This window comes from Tachyglossus aculeatus, chromosome 3 (genome assembly GCF_015852505.1).
Source record: "Tachyglossus aculeatus isolate mTacAcu1 chromosome 3, mTacAcu1.pri, whole genome shotgun sequence".
NCBI lineage: Eukaryota > Metazoa > Chordata > Mammalia > Monotremata > Tachyglossidae > Tachyglossus > Tachyglossus aculeatus.
In genome coordinates, this window is record NC_052068.1 from 35,191,742 (window position 1) to 35,207,055 (window position 15,314).

General features: G+C 45.7%; 1 protein-coding gene across 4 annotated transcripts in view; it reads right to left on the reverse strand.

Moving 5' to 3' along the window:
* The window catches only part of RASGEF1A (RasGEF domain family member 1A), a 377,771-nt gene that overhangs the window by 21,455 nt on the left and 341,002 nt on the right, over positions 1-15,314 (reverse strand). For all 4 annotated transcript variants that reach the window (XM_038743669.1, XM_038743668.1, XM_038743670.1 and 1 more), the window contains exons 3-4: positions 7,330-7,452; positions 3,346-3,483 (exon numbers count right to left, since the gene is read on the reverse strand). In XM_038743669.1, the coding sequence (XP_038599597.1) occupies positions 3,346-3,483; positions 7,330-7,452 (261 nt within the window). The remainder of the gene's footprint in view (positions 1-3,345; positions 3,484-7,329; positions 7,453-15,314) is intronic.

The following is a 15,314-nucleotide window of genomic DNA, read 5'->3' on the forward strand; positions in this document are numbered from 1 at the left end:
ACAGTAAGTGCTTAATAAATACGATTGAATGAAATAATAATAATAATAATAATCATGGTACTTGTTAAGTGCTATGTGCCAAACACTGATCCAAGTGCTGGAGTAGATAATAATAATAATAATGATGGTATTTGTTAAGTGCTTACTATGTGCCAAGCACTGTTCTAAATGCTGGAGGGATACAAGGTAATCAGGTTGCCCCACATGGGGCTCACAGTCTTAATCCCCATTTAACAGATGAGGTAACTGAGGCACAGAGAAGTTAAGTGACTTGCCCAAGGTCACACAGCAGAGAAGTGGCGGAGCTGGGATTGGAACCCATGACCTTCTAACTCCCAGGCCTGTGCAGTAGCCACTTGGCCACACTGCTTCTCAAACAGTTGGCAGCCACATTCACCATTCAAAGGTAAGTCTTCCTTAACCTACTTTTTATTCTAGGAAAGCCCAAAAATGGCTGGGTACACACAACCCACGGATCAAGCAATTATCTGATTAATTTTCTCCTTTCATGAAGACAGTCCGCACAGAAAACGTAGAACCCAGAGTCATTTTTTTTTCCTAAACTGATCAAGCTGGACTGTCTACATGGAGCAAATCAACTGGAAAATTGCCCAACTCTTCTCTTCACCTCAACTTTCCGACCAGCTCCCGGCAGAGAAGGTGGGTAAGAACCCCAGGGACCCACGAAGGCTCTTAGTGGGATCCAGGAACGCTTCATCCCTTGTGAGAAGCTAGGGCTTAGATCTGCATGTATTATGCTGAAATTAAACAATTGATGTCTCGTAACATTGCTTTACAAGGCAATATTCCTATTCCCAAATGAAATCAAGCGAAATTGCTGCAGACAGGGCCATTTTATCATAATGAAGGAACCAGACTCCAAGCTAAAGAACAGTGGCCTGAGGCGCTCATCACTCTCACTGCTGTTGGAGGAGAAAAATGGTTATGTAGAACATGACTGTCACGACTGGGTGAGAGCTCAGACATGGGGTGGTGGTGGGGTGCAGGGGCTGGAACTCGGGGAATTTGGCTAGTGGGGAGCCAAGGTCTGCTGAAAATAACAGACACGCTCAGTTACAATCCACATGATCCTGAATGCAGTCTCCCACTCGGGACTGGATGCCTGAGTGACTGGCTCGAAGGCTGATGGGGTGATTGGGACCCTGAAAAAACAAATGTCCTTTTGAATGGGGCCAGATCAATTGGGTTGCTGGGGTGACCATCCAGGAGAAACGACACAGCCAGAAGGCAAGGTGTTTCCCAGGCTGCCTGGCCTCTTGGATAATCAATCTTGCCTTTTTATTTCTTAAATTACTCTAGCACCAAAATGCGATTTCTTTTTTATAGCTTTGTTCTTGACTTTCTTTGCCTTCTCTGCTCTTTACACCTCCCTGGAGGCCTCCCTTCATGATGATTAAGGGGAGTCGTTTACTAGAGTTGGCTGATTCCTGGCTAGCTCTTACCTAGCAACTAAGGCGGGGGGTGCAGGGGGAGCTGTGTGTGTGTGTAAAATGAGACCTGGCCCCATTCAGGAGCTGATTTTCCAAAGACACGCTCCAATAATCATCCGCGTGTTCGAGAGTAGAGTCAGACCGTCAAGATCATCTGCCTGGTTAATATACCTGTGTCTTGCCCACCTGGGTGCTTGGACTATCTAATCTTTTCTAAATCTTTGCTTGTTCAGACACACCAATCCTGAGTCTCCCAGACAAGTCAGCCATGATTACTTCACTTAGGTTGCCTATTAAATCCTAATTGGCATCAAGAAAGTCTCTCTTAGAGAAGCTGGGAAAAGGTGAAATCTATTTGGGAGAGGTGGGAAGGGAAATAAATCTTCACTGGTTGCAGGTGCTGCTCAGAGATTTTAGGAGGAAATGCAAGAAGCTAAAGTCCAGGATGCTGTGAGCATTTGCTACTAGCTTTGGTGTCACAAGGAATGGTTTAGGGCCAGCTACACACATGCTAGTAGTTAGCCCGGAAAAGAAGTTGATTCTTTAAATGTTAGGATCAAGAAACAGTTCTATATCCCGGGCTCAAGGCCAGAAATGAGTTATTTCTGTTCAAGTCCCCTCTCTACTCCCACCTTATACCAGGGTTTCTCACATGAAAGGCACTCCAGAAGACAGAGAGAAAGAAAAGGGGGTGGAGAGCACTTTGTCTTCTGAGTTCAAAAAATAGGATGAGCCAAATACAAGGTACCCAGCATAATATGCTGGGAATAGTTTCTCCCTCCTTAGTAGGGGTCCTGTCACCTCCAATTAGGTTTCATTTGGCTAAAAGAAAAAGCCAAATGGGGAGGAATGAAGGAAAGGAAAAGGGAGAAAGGGTAAAGATAACTCTTTGCCAAGAAGAGCTGCTTCCCCAGTTTCAACCTAGCAAGTTGGATATAGCACTTTGATCTGCCTCCCTTCTTTTTTGTGGCCATCCCTGAAGCTCCTGATGGCTGCTTCTGCCAGTGCCAGTTGGCCCCTTTCCTGCAGGCATTAAGGAAGTGTGTGAGAGAGAGACAGAGACAGAGAGAGACAGAAAGAGATGGGAGCAGTCGGGATGGGGGTGGGGAAAGAAGGAAGTTCTCTTTCTATTTAAGTGTCTTCCTAAGTTTGGCTTCCAGAAAGTTACCAAGCTGCTCCCCAGTTCAGGTTCTTCCCTTTGGGAGTGGTTTAGTGCTTTTGGGCCAGACTTCCTCTGATGAAGGGAAACTGACAGGGGGCAGAGGGGTCTGTCTGACCACATACAACAGGTGCCCCAGGCTGGACCCATCCTGGTCTGTGGCTTCCCACTGGACAGCAGACTCGGTCCAGGGCTCTGCTGCTCCGGGTCACCCTAGGCCTGGGAAAGTCCCAGAGTTTCCCAGGACGAGGTGAGCAAAATGACGCTGAACCAGAAACACAATCTGGTCACCTCCCTGGTCATTTCCATGAAACTCAAGCAGTTGATCTCGCCTTTCCCATGCTTCATGAATGCCCAGTTTGCTATGCCCGTGGCTTGAAGGGTGGATCTGGGAGTTGGTGTTCACTAGACTGACTGAAAGCTCCTTGTGGGCAGGCACTGTGTAGTTTCCCAAGCTCTCAGTACCTGTGTTATACATACAGTTCTGCACACGTTCAATAAATATCACTAATTCACTGATTTTTCTCTCTGTCTCATGTCTCCTGGGTCTCTCTGACCTTTGTCCCACGTTGGTCATGGATAAAGTTACAGTCCAAAGGCCTTGACCCAGGAACCAATGATCCTTCAGAGAATGAATCCATCCCGAATGGATGGATGTCATGATGTGCCAAGCCCCCCTGAATTGGTGGAGCGGGGTGGTGGGGAGCCCAGAAGGGAGGCATTGAATTGTCTTACCTCATCACACTGCGTGATTCTGTGAGCAATCTCCTTTAACTCTTTCATGGCCTTTTCATCCTGGAAATCATACGGGAATGTTTCTGTCCACTCCTTCAGAAGCTGGATGATCTTGGCAGCAAAGGACTTCAACTTGGTCTAAGCAGGGGGAAGAAGAGAGAGATCAGGTTAAGATTCTAGCTCCTGACTTGGTGGCTGCCTGCTGGGCGGAGTCAGGGGGACCAACCCCCCCATGACTTCATTATATTATTGTGTTGCACTCTCCCAAGTGTGACAGTTATATTATTGTGTTGTACTTTCCCAAGCGCTTAGTACAGTTTCCAGTCCAGTGCCCTGCACACAGCAAGAGCTCAATAAATATGATTAATTGACCCCTTAAATCCACCTGTGTCCACTCCAGCTGCCTCCCAAAGATGTGGAGCAGTGGCAGAAAGAATACACAGACCAAAGAGTTTGAGGCTGTCAACTGAGCTCAGATCAGCCTCAGATAACCACAAAAGGTGGCCCCCAAAACCAACTCAACAGTATAAACTCAGTATTCACTTGTTTTTCAATATTTGGGCCTCACTGTTACTAGGGAAAAGGCATCTAGAAAATGACCTCAGAAGGAATGTGTGCAAAGCTTTGTGTGTGTGTGTTTATGAGCTACAGCCCTTCCAGTTCTGCTTTATAAAGGGATAATAAAATTCAGGGCCTTGAGTTTTTTACACGTAAGCCAAAGAAAATGCCCACTGAAAACAAAAGCATCTGCTCCCACGCTGAGGCAACCTGGCATTCTGAACTCACAACCGGTGTGTCGGATTACTTGAGATCATTTTACAGGTTTGTCTCGCAGGTGCTCCTTTCTTTCAGCTCCAGCCAGAATAGGGGATTAATGTTTTGGTCTATTAGAGTAGCCTGTGGAAGGAGGCTTGGGTCAGTATCTTGGGAGAGAAGGTAGCCACTGAGGAGGTACAGGGAAGATGCCCGCCTGCTCCGAGTGTGAGTGCGCATAGAGCATAGGAGTCAGAAGGACCTGGGTTCTAATCCTGACACCACCACTTGTCTTCTCTGTGACCTTGGGCAAGTCACTTAACTTCTCTGTGCCTCAGTTCCCTCCTCTGTTAAATGGGGATTAAGACTGTGAGCCCTATATGGAACCAACCCGATTATCTTGTATCTACCCAGCCCTCTGAACAGTGCCTGTCACATAGTAAGCACTTCACAAATACCACAATTATTATTATTGTCATTATTTGAGCTAGCAAGCGGGGTCTGAACCATGGTGTAATAGACTGTCTGGGGACATCTCACTAGTGACTGGATAATATGCTACTGACTTGTTAGGCAACTGTCAGGACATCACATTACATTGGCGGTTTCCCTTTTTCAGTCAGTGAAGGAGTACTGTAGTCAGATTCATGCCAAATGTACAGCTGGCTTTCTCTGGGTTCAGGAAAAGTTGAACTCTCTGGGGCAGCCCTAAGCTATCCTACTCTGAGCACCTCACCTTCTTCCCCAACCTGATTTTACAGGTTTGTTCTTGTTAGTTCTCTAGTACAGAGGAAGCTATTTTTCCCCCCTCTAAGAGCCTGTTTCCTTTCTGCATTTTTTCCTATCCTTGTGGCTGACTCCAAGCTAGACTTCAGTAAGCTGCCGTGCTTCCCCAGGCTTTGGTTTGCTCAGCTGTGAAATGGGGATGATGCCAATTAAAACCTAAGGCTATGTGGGGTAATATTCCTGCAGGCTCCAGCCATAAGGATGGCACCAATGAAGATGAGATATCTCTGAAATGGACTTTCCCCTCCACCTCTGTCTCATAATAAATACTAATAATTGTGGTATTTAAGCACCTACTATGTGCTGTACACTTTACTAAGCACTAGGGTAGATGCAAGATAATCAGGTTGGACACAGTCCCTGTCCCCCATGGGGTTTACAGTGTAAGGGGGAGGGAGAACAGGTATATAATCCCCATTTTACAGATGAGGAAACTGAGCCACAGAGATGTGGAGCTAAGGAGCAGCATGGCTTATTGGAAAGAACATGAGCCTATGAGTCAAAGGACTTGGGTTCTCACCCCGGCTCTGCCACTTGCCTGCTGTGTGACCTTGGGCAAGTCACTTAACTTCTCTTTGCCTGTTTCCTCCTCTGTAAAACGGGGATTCAAACCCTGTTCTTCCTCACAAAAGGGCTCACAGACTGCATCCGACACAGTTAACTTGTATCTCCCCCATCGGTTAGAACTGTGCCCGACACAAAGTGCTTAACAAAATATTATTATTATTATATCTGACGTTTGACCTTGGGTAAGTCACTTAATTTTCCTGTGCCTCAGTTACCTCATTTGTAAAATGGGGATTAAGACTGTGAGCCCCTTGTGGAACATGGAATATGTCCAACCTGATTAGCTTGCATCTACCCCAGTGCTTAGTACAGTGTCTGGCACATAGTAAGCATTTAACAAATACCAGAAAAAAGAAAAAGTGATTTGCCCAAGGTCACTCAACAGCCAAGTGGAAGAGAAGGGATTAGAAGCCAACCCAGATCCCCTGACGCATGTGCTCTTTCCACTAGGCCACACTGCTTCTATGTGAGGCCGAGGCATTGGAAGGGTAACTAATCCCAGGAAGCAGGACACAGCAGCAGGAAGAGCTGCTATCTTCCTGCAGTGGGTACGTAATTCCAAGGCCCACAGTGGTGAGTTGGATTTCTGCTGCTGGGCGAAAGAGATACAGTTTCAGGAAGGTTATGTCAGGGAACGCTGATGTTCCATGTCAAAAACTCACGGCGGGTGCCTTCCGCTTCTATAGTAGGAACAGGAATGCTGGGTTTCGGAGGAACGGAATGCTTTTTTTAACTGGGCTGAAGAATCAACCGGTCAATCAGCTCAGCATGCCTTAAGGCTTCCTTGGAAGACAAAATAATGAGGAACCTCGCTGTGTGAATCTCACTGATCTCCCAGTCGATTGGTCAGTCTGACTCTCGGGAAGTCCTCCGTCGAAGGGATTATCAGTAGATGACGTCAAAGCCCCGTGGAATGCTAAGTGTCGTGGTATGTGACCTCCGAGGTTGGCGGGTTTCCAATGCACACATACTACTCACATGCTCCTCAGAAGGAGATTCAGCCAGTCTCTCTTTGCATAATTTGTTTACGGGACTGCTTTACCAAAAGCTATCAGCGCTTTTTTGGCCTTGGGGCCAAAATACTTTTCCCCAGCCGATAGTTCTATGGAAAGGGCTGGGTCTGTAGAGTTTCAGCCCAAGCTGCCTAAGATGGGCCGGGTATCCAGCAGAGGAATTAATGCTCTTGTTCAAACAATCCTTTTCAACCATTTAACTGAAACCTAAAGGCCCCATCAAATAACAAAGGAGAGGATGGGAGGAGTGGGTGAGGGGGTGGGGGAGCACAGTGGAGATGGAAGAGTCACTGGAAAATCTGTCTACCCCAAATCAGGTACCTCTCCAGCCCTTCTCAGGGGAACAATCAATCAGTGGTATTTATTGAGTGCTTACTGTGTGCACAGCAATGCATTCAAGAGCTTGGGAGAACATAACAGAGTTGACAGCATGTGGTTAGTACAGTGCTCAGCACACAGCAAGCCCTCAATAAATACCACCGATTAATCTGTGAACTCATCGTGACAGGGACTGTGTCCAACCTGATTACCTGGTATCTACCCCAGTGCTTCAAACAGTGTTGGCACACAGTAAGTGCTTAACAAATACCACAGTTACTATTACTATTATTATTGATATTGTCTCTGCATTATTGGAGTGTATTAAAGGCATGTGATTGGTGACCCAGAATTTTGGGGAACTCTCAGCTCAGCAGTCCTGGGAGTTTCCAAAAAGTCTCAAGAACAGAACACCACAATTAATGGGCTCTAATTAAGCCAGAAGTTCTTTTGCTCCCTTAAACATATGCTCAGTTTAATCATTACTGTTACTGATTACTGTTGGTCTTAATCAAAACCACATTCTTCTTTTTGGCTCCTTCCTTACCTTTTCAGTTTCTGCCTCCAGCTGCTGCTTCTGTTTGAGGCAGATTTGCCCCACTTTGGCCAGGAGATCATAAGGAGGGATGAAGACACGGGAGCTCAGGAGGAAAGTGAAGATGTATGTCCTCTGTAGAAAGGGAAAAGAGAAAAGGCGATTGAACTGGTGGTTGGAGGAATCTCATCTCTTATGCACTTCTGTTTTTCACATTCTGCTCTCCTCCCCAGTCTGCCTTCATTACCTCCTCTCCCACCCCACAAAACCAGCCAATCAATCGATTTTACTAAGAACTTACTCTATGCAGAGCAATCAATCAATCAATCAATCGTATTTATTGAGCGCTTACTATGTGCAGAGCACTGTACTAAGTGCTTGGGAAGTACAAATTGGCAACACATAGAGACAGTCCCTACCCAACAGTGGGCTCACAGTCTAAAAGACTGTCTAAAGTCTAAAGTCTAAAGTCTAAAAGACTTAAGTCTAAAAGTCTTTAGTCTAAAGTCTAAAAGAGCAGTGTGCAGTGTGCTAAGCTCTAAGAGGGGGCACAACAGAGTGGGTAGGTATGATCCCAGCCCAGTTTACAATCTGGCAGGAGAGGCAGACAGTAAATAACAGGTGAGAGGAAGTAGAGTATCAAGAAATGCACAGAAGTGCAAAGGGAAGGAGTGTGAGCATCCAGGTGCTTAGGTGACTTGGAAGTCTTGAAGTGACTGTTGGGAAAATTAAGGTGGGGAGGAGAGAGATTAATCAGGGGAGGCTTCCTGTTGGAGATGTGATTTTTGGAGGGCCTTGAAGATGAAGAAGAAAAATTCCACCTTTGTCCCACAAGGAAGATGTTGAAAGGAGGAAATGCAATACACTATGCTATTGTATTGGAAAGCACAAAGCTGGTATGGCTATGAGGGGTCAAACTCCACATTGAACTTTATGCATTCCCCGTATGAACACAGAAAATTGAAGGGAGATAGATCGGAGCAATGAATACCTCCTTCTGGAACCCTCATGCTTCTACCATTTTGCCTCCGAGAGATGACATTTTTCCTGTCTTCTCCTAGCCGACGGTTGCTGGATTTTAGTTCCAGAACCACAACACTGCTTGTGTTTATTGTGTAACAATCAGCATTTCGATCTTTTGGCTTGGTTGGTAGCTATGAGAGCTCGGGGGGGATGGGGAGGGAGGGATGGAGGGGTGTGTGTGTGTGTGTGTGTGTTTTCTAATAGCTGAATTGGGGCTGGGGGAACAGTTAGAAGTATAAGCTAATGATCAAGCCTGTGAATGTTTTCATTTAAATCAATCAATAGCATAATTAGACACATACTGTGTGCAGAATGCCTTACTAAACAGTTTGGAGAATATAAAAGAGAAGACTAGACCACAGACTAGACTGTAAATTTCCCCTCTACATTGTAAGCTCACTATGGACACGGAGCATGTCTACCAACTCTGTTGTACTGTACTCTCCAAAGCGCTTAGTACAGTGCTCTGCACATAGGATAAGCGGTCAATAGAAACCACTGATTAACTGATTGATAGGATCACTGTCCTTAGGTGCTTAATCTAGTGGGAAAGAGTATAGATTTGGAGCCTGGGAACCCAGTGTTTATTTCTATAGACAGGTCTCCTTGAGGAAAGTTAGTAGGCGTTTTGTGTGCATCCTTTACACAGGTGACTGTATTTCCTTCCCCATGGCTTGATGCCAGTGTTAATCACCAAGGGGGAGGAAAGGAAGGCACCCTCATTTTTGACAAATAGTTCTGTAAGCACTTATCCATTCTTCATTATCCAAATATTTCCTACTGCAAGCCACTAGGAAGGTTTAAGGGGAGAGAATGGTTGTGATGAAGAGTGAAGGTGACAGGATAGGGCTTAAGAATGATAAGTAATGTGGCCAAATGGAAAGAACTTGGGCCTGGGATTCAGAAGACTTGAATTCTAATCCTGGATCTGCCACTTCTCGCTGTATGACCTTGGGCAAGTCACATGATTTCTCTGGGCCTCTGCTTCCTCATTCGTAAAATGAGGATTCAATACCCATTCTCCCTCCCGTTCAGACTATAATCACCACAGGAACAAAGACTGCGATTATTTTGTATCTACTCCAGTGCTTAGTACCATGCTTGGCCCATAGTAAGCACTTGACAGATATAATCGTTATTATCATTATTATTATTCTAAGGGCCACACAGCTTGTTAAAAAAGTTATGGCCAGGTTAGTGACCCACCAATATGTTGAAAGTTTTTTGGCAAACCATCAAACAACAAATCATTTGCCTAAACAAATGTGGTGTTTGAAAAATATTGTCAATGCAGCTGGTACTCCAGTTTTGCCATTTTTAATGAGCTCTATGGCTTCCTTTAGGTGAATGAACCCTTTCAAAAAATCAGAAGGGAAAAAAAAATCACCTGACCAAGTTGGGGTGAGAGCTACATTTCCTCCTGGAGGAGTAGGGGAGGGGAAACACATCATGCCCTCTTGTCAAGAGCAGCCCAACCCGCCTGGGATTTGGTGCCCTCTTTTACCAAAATGAACCCTGGGGAAAGAGTCAGCATGTCCTTTTTCATGATTTAAATGGCAAAGTCACTCATCTGTCAACACGGGTGAGTAACCATTAAAAAAAAATCCACAGAATTTGAAACACATGTTTTTTACAAATAATTTGTGAACTGGTTCTAGTCACCTGCATATCCAAATGAAATTTCACTGAAAGTTTTAGCTTTAATATGGATTTTTATTTTACAGTTTGATTTGTTCTTTTAAGAGTGACAGGTGGTTGGAATGTTATTTTGCAAAATATCAAAGCTGCATTATGCCTAAAGAGAACTGTTTGGATCTGGTATTAAACGTATGTAGAGGAAAAAGGACTTCTAGCAAAGGAGTGAAACATTTTTCTCAATATGACCTTATGTTTGAAAGAAAGAAAAATAGAATTGCCATTTTGTGTGCTGAAGAAACAAGGAGGAGGGATTGGTTGGGGAAAAGTAAAAAAGATAGACCAGGGCTTGGGAGTCAGAGGCCTGAATTCTAATCCTGGATCCATCATTTGTCTGCTTTGTGACCCTGGGCAAGTCACTTAATTTCCCTAGGCCTCAGTTACCTCATTTGTAAAATGGGGATTGATCATTTGAGCCCCATGTGGGATATCGACTGTGTGCAATCTGATTATCTTGTAAGCACCCCAGTGCTTAGTACAGTCCCTGGCACATAGCGAGTGCTTAATGGAGTACCACACACACAAAAAAAGAGAGAGTTAAACATCAGAAGCCCAAATTAGAATTGCTGATGTTAATGCTAGAGGGAGGAAAAGAAGACCAGGAACTGGGGATTGAAGCCTTGGGCCTGTGACTGAGCTGCCTGTATATCCAAAGGTTTAACACACTAAGAAAGCTATACTCGTGTCCATTATGACCCCAAATCATCTTCTCAGAACCTCAATATTGTTTTTACACTTGCTCTGAGTTAAGGAAAATGGGAGGCTGGGGACAGGTTCATCTAAATTAACCCACCTTCTTTTCCCTCCACTGCCAGCCATTAGCGCAAAGGGTTTGTAACCATAATTCTCTGGGAGCACATGTGCTGAGTGTTCTGTGCAATGTTTGAGAAGCCGTACCATCGGCCTTCCCCACAAAGAGGCTTTGTTGTTTGTCTGCTGAGGCTGAGAGATGCCACCAGCCTGCTGCCAGGATGGTGGAAGATAAAGAAGGGGATGATGTGCCACTCAAGGGTTCAGGGGACCAGTGGGTATCCCTAGTCAATATTTCCCAGGCCGACCATGGTCTGGGCCACTGGAACTAAATAGTGAATCTGTTCAATCAATCGATCAATCAATGGTATTTATTCAGCAATTACTATGTGTAGAGCACTAAGAGCTTGGGAAGGTACAATATAACAGAATTGGCGTACACATTCCCTGCCCACAACAAGGGGTTTCAGGGCTCAAGACTGACTAATCTTCACACCCCAGCTAACCAAGGAAAAATGGAAGATGGGTATTCAAAGGTCAGTGGCATTTTTCCTCATGTACCTAGCTATAAATGTTATAACTTATTTATTCATATTAATATTTGTCTCCCCTTCTAGACTGCAAGCTCACTGTGGGCAGGGAATGTGTCTACCAACTCTGTTGTATTGAATGAATCAATCAGTGGTGGTGTGAAGCATTTACTGGGTGCTAAGTGCTTGGGAGAGTGCAATATAACAGTTGGTAGACACATTCCCTGCCCAGAATGAGCTGACAGTCTAGGGGACGAGCTGTACTCTTCCATGTGTTTAGTACAGTTCTCTGTACACAGTAAGCGCACAATGAATACCATTGATTGATTGATTTTTCTCCCCAGTGCCTCCTTTCAAATGGGGAACAGGTCATTTTGGGGGATGGGGAGGTGGCAGGGGTGGCAGAAATGATCTTTCCATTTGGGGAGGGAGGAGAGGGAGAGAGGGACAGAGACAGAGAGAGACAGAAAGAGATGTAGGTGGAAAAGGTGGCAGAGAAGCAGGAATACACTTCATATTTCCTTTTACAACATACCCCATCCCTGGCTCTGCTGCTGAGTCTCCTACAGCTCTGCTTTGGCTCTGGGGCATTTGCAAATTCTCTCTACCCCTATTTGCCTGTTCACACTCTCCCAGCTGCAATACGGAAATTAGGATAATAATAATGGTGGCATTTGTTAAGCGTTTACTATGTGCAAAGCACTGTTCTAAGTGCTGGGGGGGATACAATGTGATCAAGTTGTCCCACGTGGGGCTTACAGTCTTAATCCCCATTTTTACAGATGAGGTAACTGAGGCTCAGAGAATTGCCCAAGGGCACACAGCAGACTTGTGGTGGAGCCAGAATTTGAACCCATGACCTCTGACTCCAAAGCCCGGGCTCTTTCCACTGAGCCATGCTGCTTCCCTAGGATCATGAGTGGATGAACCCAGAGCCCATGTTCGGCTCCTGGGGGAACAGTGCAGGGTTTGGGGGGTCCCTACACATTTTGACATGGGTGTGTTCCAGTCCCTAGACTCCATTTGCGAGAGGAACTCAGATCCCTTCTTCTTCTCCTAATGAAAGCTCACGGCAGGGAGTTCAGCCAGAAAGATCCAAGCACTGAAAAAAAGAGTTTTCACCAACTCCTTCCTTCCCCGCTACGAGGGTGAATCTGTGCGCCCCACTTGCCTTTCACAAAAGCCAACAGGTATTTGTGCAAGTGGGTGGGGGAAGTAAAAAGAAAACCCAACACAAACACCCGTCACTTAGAGCAGCTCAGCCCAACACAAAAGAAGTTGGTGCTTTCTGAGAGAAGGCAGGCGGATGCCTGTAATGCCTTAAACCAGTTGCTAAGAGACGGCTTCAATTAAGAAGAGGAAGAGGGAAAAGAAAAGACCAGGCCGAGAAAACTGTTGCTTTATGGCCCGAGAATGTTCTGATGGCGTCTTGAGGTGAAGGAGAAAGAATAAATAAATAGTTTTCCTTTTCCCTGTAGCAGCTCGATCCAGAACTGAGTGTGTTTGATCACCCTCTCCCTCACGTGCCTCTTCGGATTTGATGGTGGCAGGGAATGGGACATTCCATTCCTTGCCTCCGGAACACAGCCCTCTGTGTGCAAAACAAATCTTCCAGCTGAAAACAAGCTTGCAAGCAACACTGGATGCCTGTCTATCCTGACCTTCTCATGGCACAAGCTGACTCCAGCTTAAGGGCCTGGGGGGAATTTGGGGCTTCTAATCCCAAACTTCAAACTGGTACAAGAACCTCCTCAAGCAAACCACCGACTCCAGATTATCTCCGGGCAGATGAGCCGGGTCTGTGGATTACCTGGGTTTCTTCTTCTAACCCCGGGTTCTCCACATGTCTGCTGTGTGACCTTGGGCAACTCACTGAGCTTCTCTGTGCCTCAGTTACCTCATCTGTAAAATTGGGATTAAGTCTGTGAGCCCCACTTGGGACTGGGACCTGTCCAACACGATCCATCCCAGCGCTTAGTACAGTGTCTGGCACATAGTAAGGGCTTAACAAATAATACAATTATTATTCTTCTTCTCCTCCCAGGGCCTCTGAGCCACTTTTCTACTTCTTCACACCTCTGTCGGAGCTTGGGAAGAGTGAGAGGATACGAGCTGCTTGTCCTGTTGCCCTGGTAAAATTGGATAGGGGAAGAAGACCCAAACTGTTGGCTGGAATTCAGGTATCAGGCTCCCTGAGGGACCCCACAACATTCTCCTGAATAACTGCAAGTTGGCATCAGGGTTTTTCACTCCCTCTTCCTCTGGCATGTCTCAAAAATTAGCCTGAGTCAATCAATGGTGCTTGAGCGCTTACTGTGTGCAAAAAATATGAAACTGAGCCTGCAGTTGAGTAGAGCCAAGTGTGAAAGGTGAGATCATGGCCACAGAGTTGATGAGATCCTTGATGGGGTATAGACCAACTGCAGGGAGCTCTTTAGAGTACTCTGGGCTTTGCCTGGGGAGGTACATACCTGGGATGTCAGGGAATGGAAAACCATTTTTAGAAGAATAAACAACAGTCCCCATTCTTTAGAGAAGCACAAACTGAATCCCAAAGCCTCTCAGGTACTATTCTCCCCAGGAGTCTATGAATGGATAATAATAATAATCACCATCACATGGTATCTGTGAAGCATTTACTATGTGCCAAGCACTGTTCTAAGCGCAGGGATAGATACAAGGCAATCAGGTTGTCCCACGTGGGGCTCACAGTCAATCCCCATTTTACAGATGAGGTAATTGAGGCACAGAGAAGTTAACTGACTTGCCCAAAGTCACACAGCTGATAAGTGGCTAAGCCGGGATTAGAACCCATGACTTCTGACTCCCAAGAACGTGTTCTTTCCACTAAGCCACTCTGCTTTCCTAACGGATGGGAACGCACCGTGGAACATATGGTGCGGGTTATGGACTCGCTTGTTCTGCTTCTTTCCTTCACTTCAGAAAGATGACTCAAACCTCCTGAATGCCTTTCAGGAAGTTCAGCAAGGAGTCAGAATGGATAGGATCATACCTATTTCAGTATCATGGCTTGGGCTGACTGACATGTTTCTTAACTTAAAATCAAGCATAGGGAAGTTAATAATAATTGTGGTATTTGTTAAGCACTCACTATATAATAAGCACTGAAGTAGATTCAAGATTATCACGTTGGATACAGTTCCTTTCTCACACAGGGCTCAGAGTCTGAGGGGAAGGGAAGAAGAAGTGCTGAATCCCCATTTTACAGATGAGGAAACTGAAGCTGAGGGAAGTTAAGTGATTTGCCCAAGGTCACTAGAAGGCAAGTGATGGAACTGGAATTAGAATCTCTTCCTCCCAGTCCTGTGCTCTTCAGACTAGGCCAAGACTTGCACAACTGTTTTGGCGGGGGCAGACCCTTAACCCTCAGAAACTGTGTGGATTCTAGAAATGTCAGAGAAGCAGTTAGCACAACGCTGTGCACACAGTAAGTGCTCAGCAAATAAATACCAGTGACCGATTATTCCATCCAAACGGTGGCTGCTGCCAGTCTCTGGGTCGGTCTATTTCCCTCAGACCTTTCTGCCTTCAAAATCCTGTGTGTTTGACAGAGAGACAGCAAGGTAGGGATATTTTTATCCCTAGACTGTGAGCCCGTTATTGGGTAGGGACCGTCTCTATATGTTGTCAACTTGTACTTCCCAAGCGCTTAGTACAGTGTTCTGCACACAGTAAGCGGTCAGTAAATACGATTGAATGAATATTTTTCTTTGTTCCCCAACCACCCAGACTTATTAGGGCCAAAATGTGTTTGGCTTTTTCACCTGCAGCAATGCGGGGGCGGAGGGGGGCAAGGTATTTACACTACAGGGGATCCCTGAGATTTGGCTGAATTCCTTCTGGTTAAGTGGTATCGATCCCTCCTCTGATTTGAAAACACTCTCCCCTTCACCAGTGGAATCTGTACTTGCGGGTGGCAACATTGGGGAGGGGTAGAGCTCAGGTCTGCCATGCTTAGGTTGGCAAGACGTACCCCAC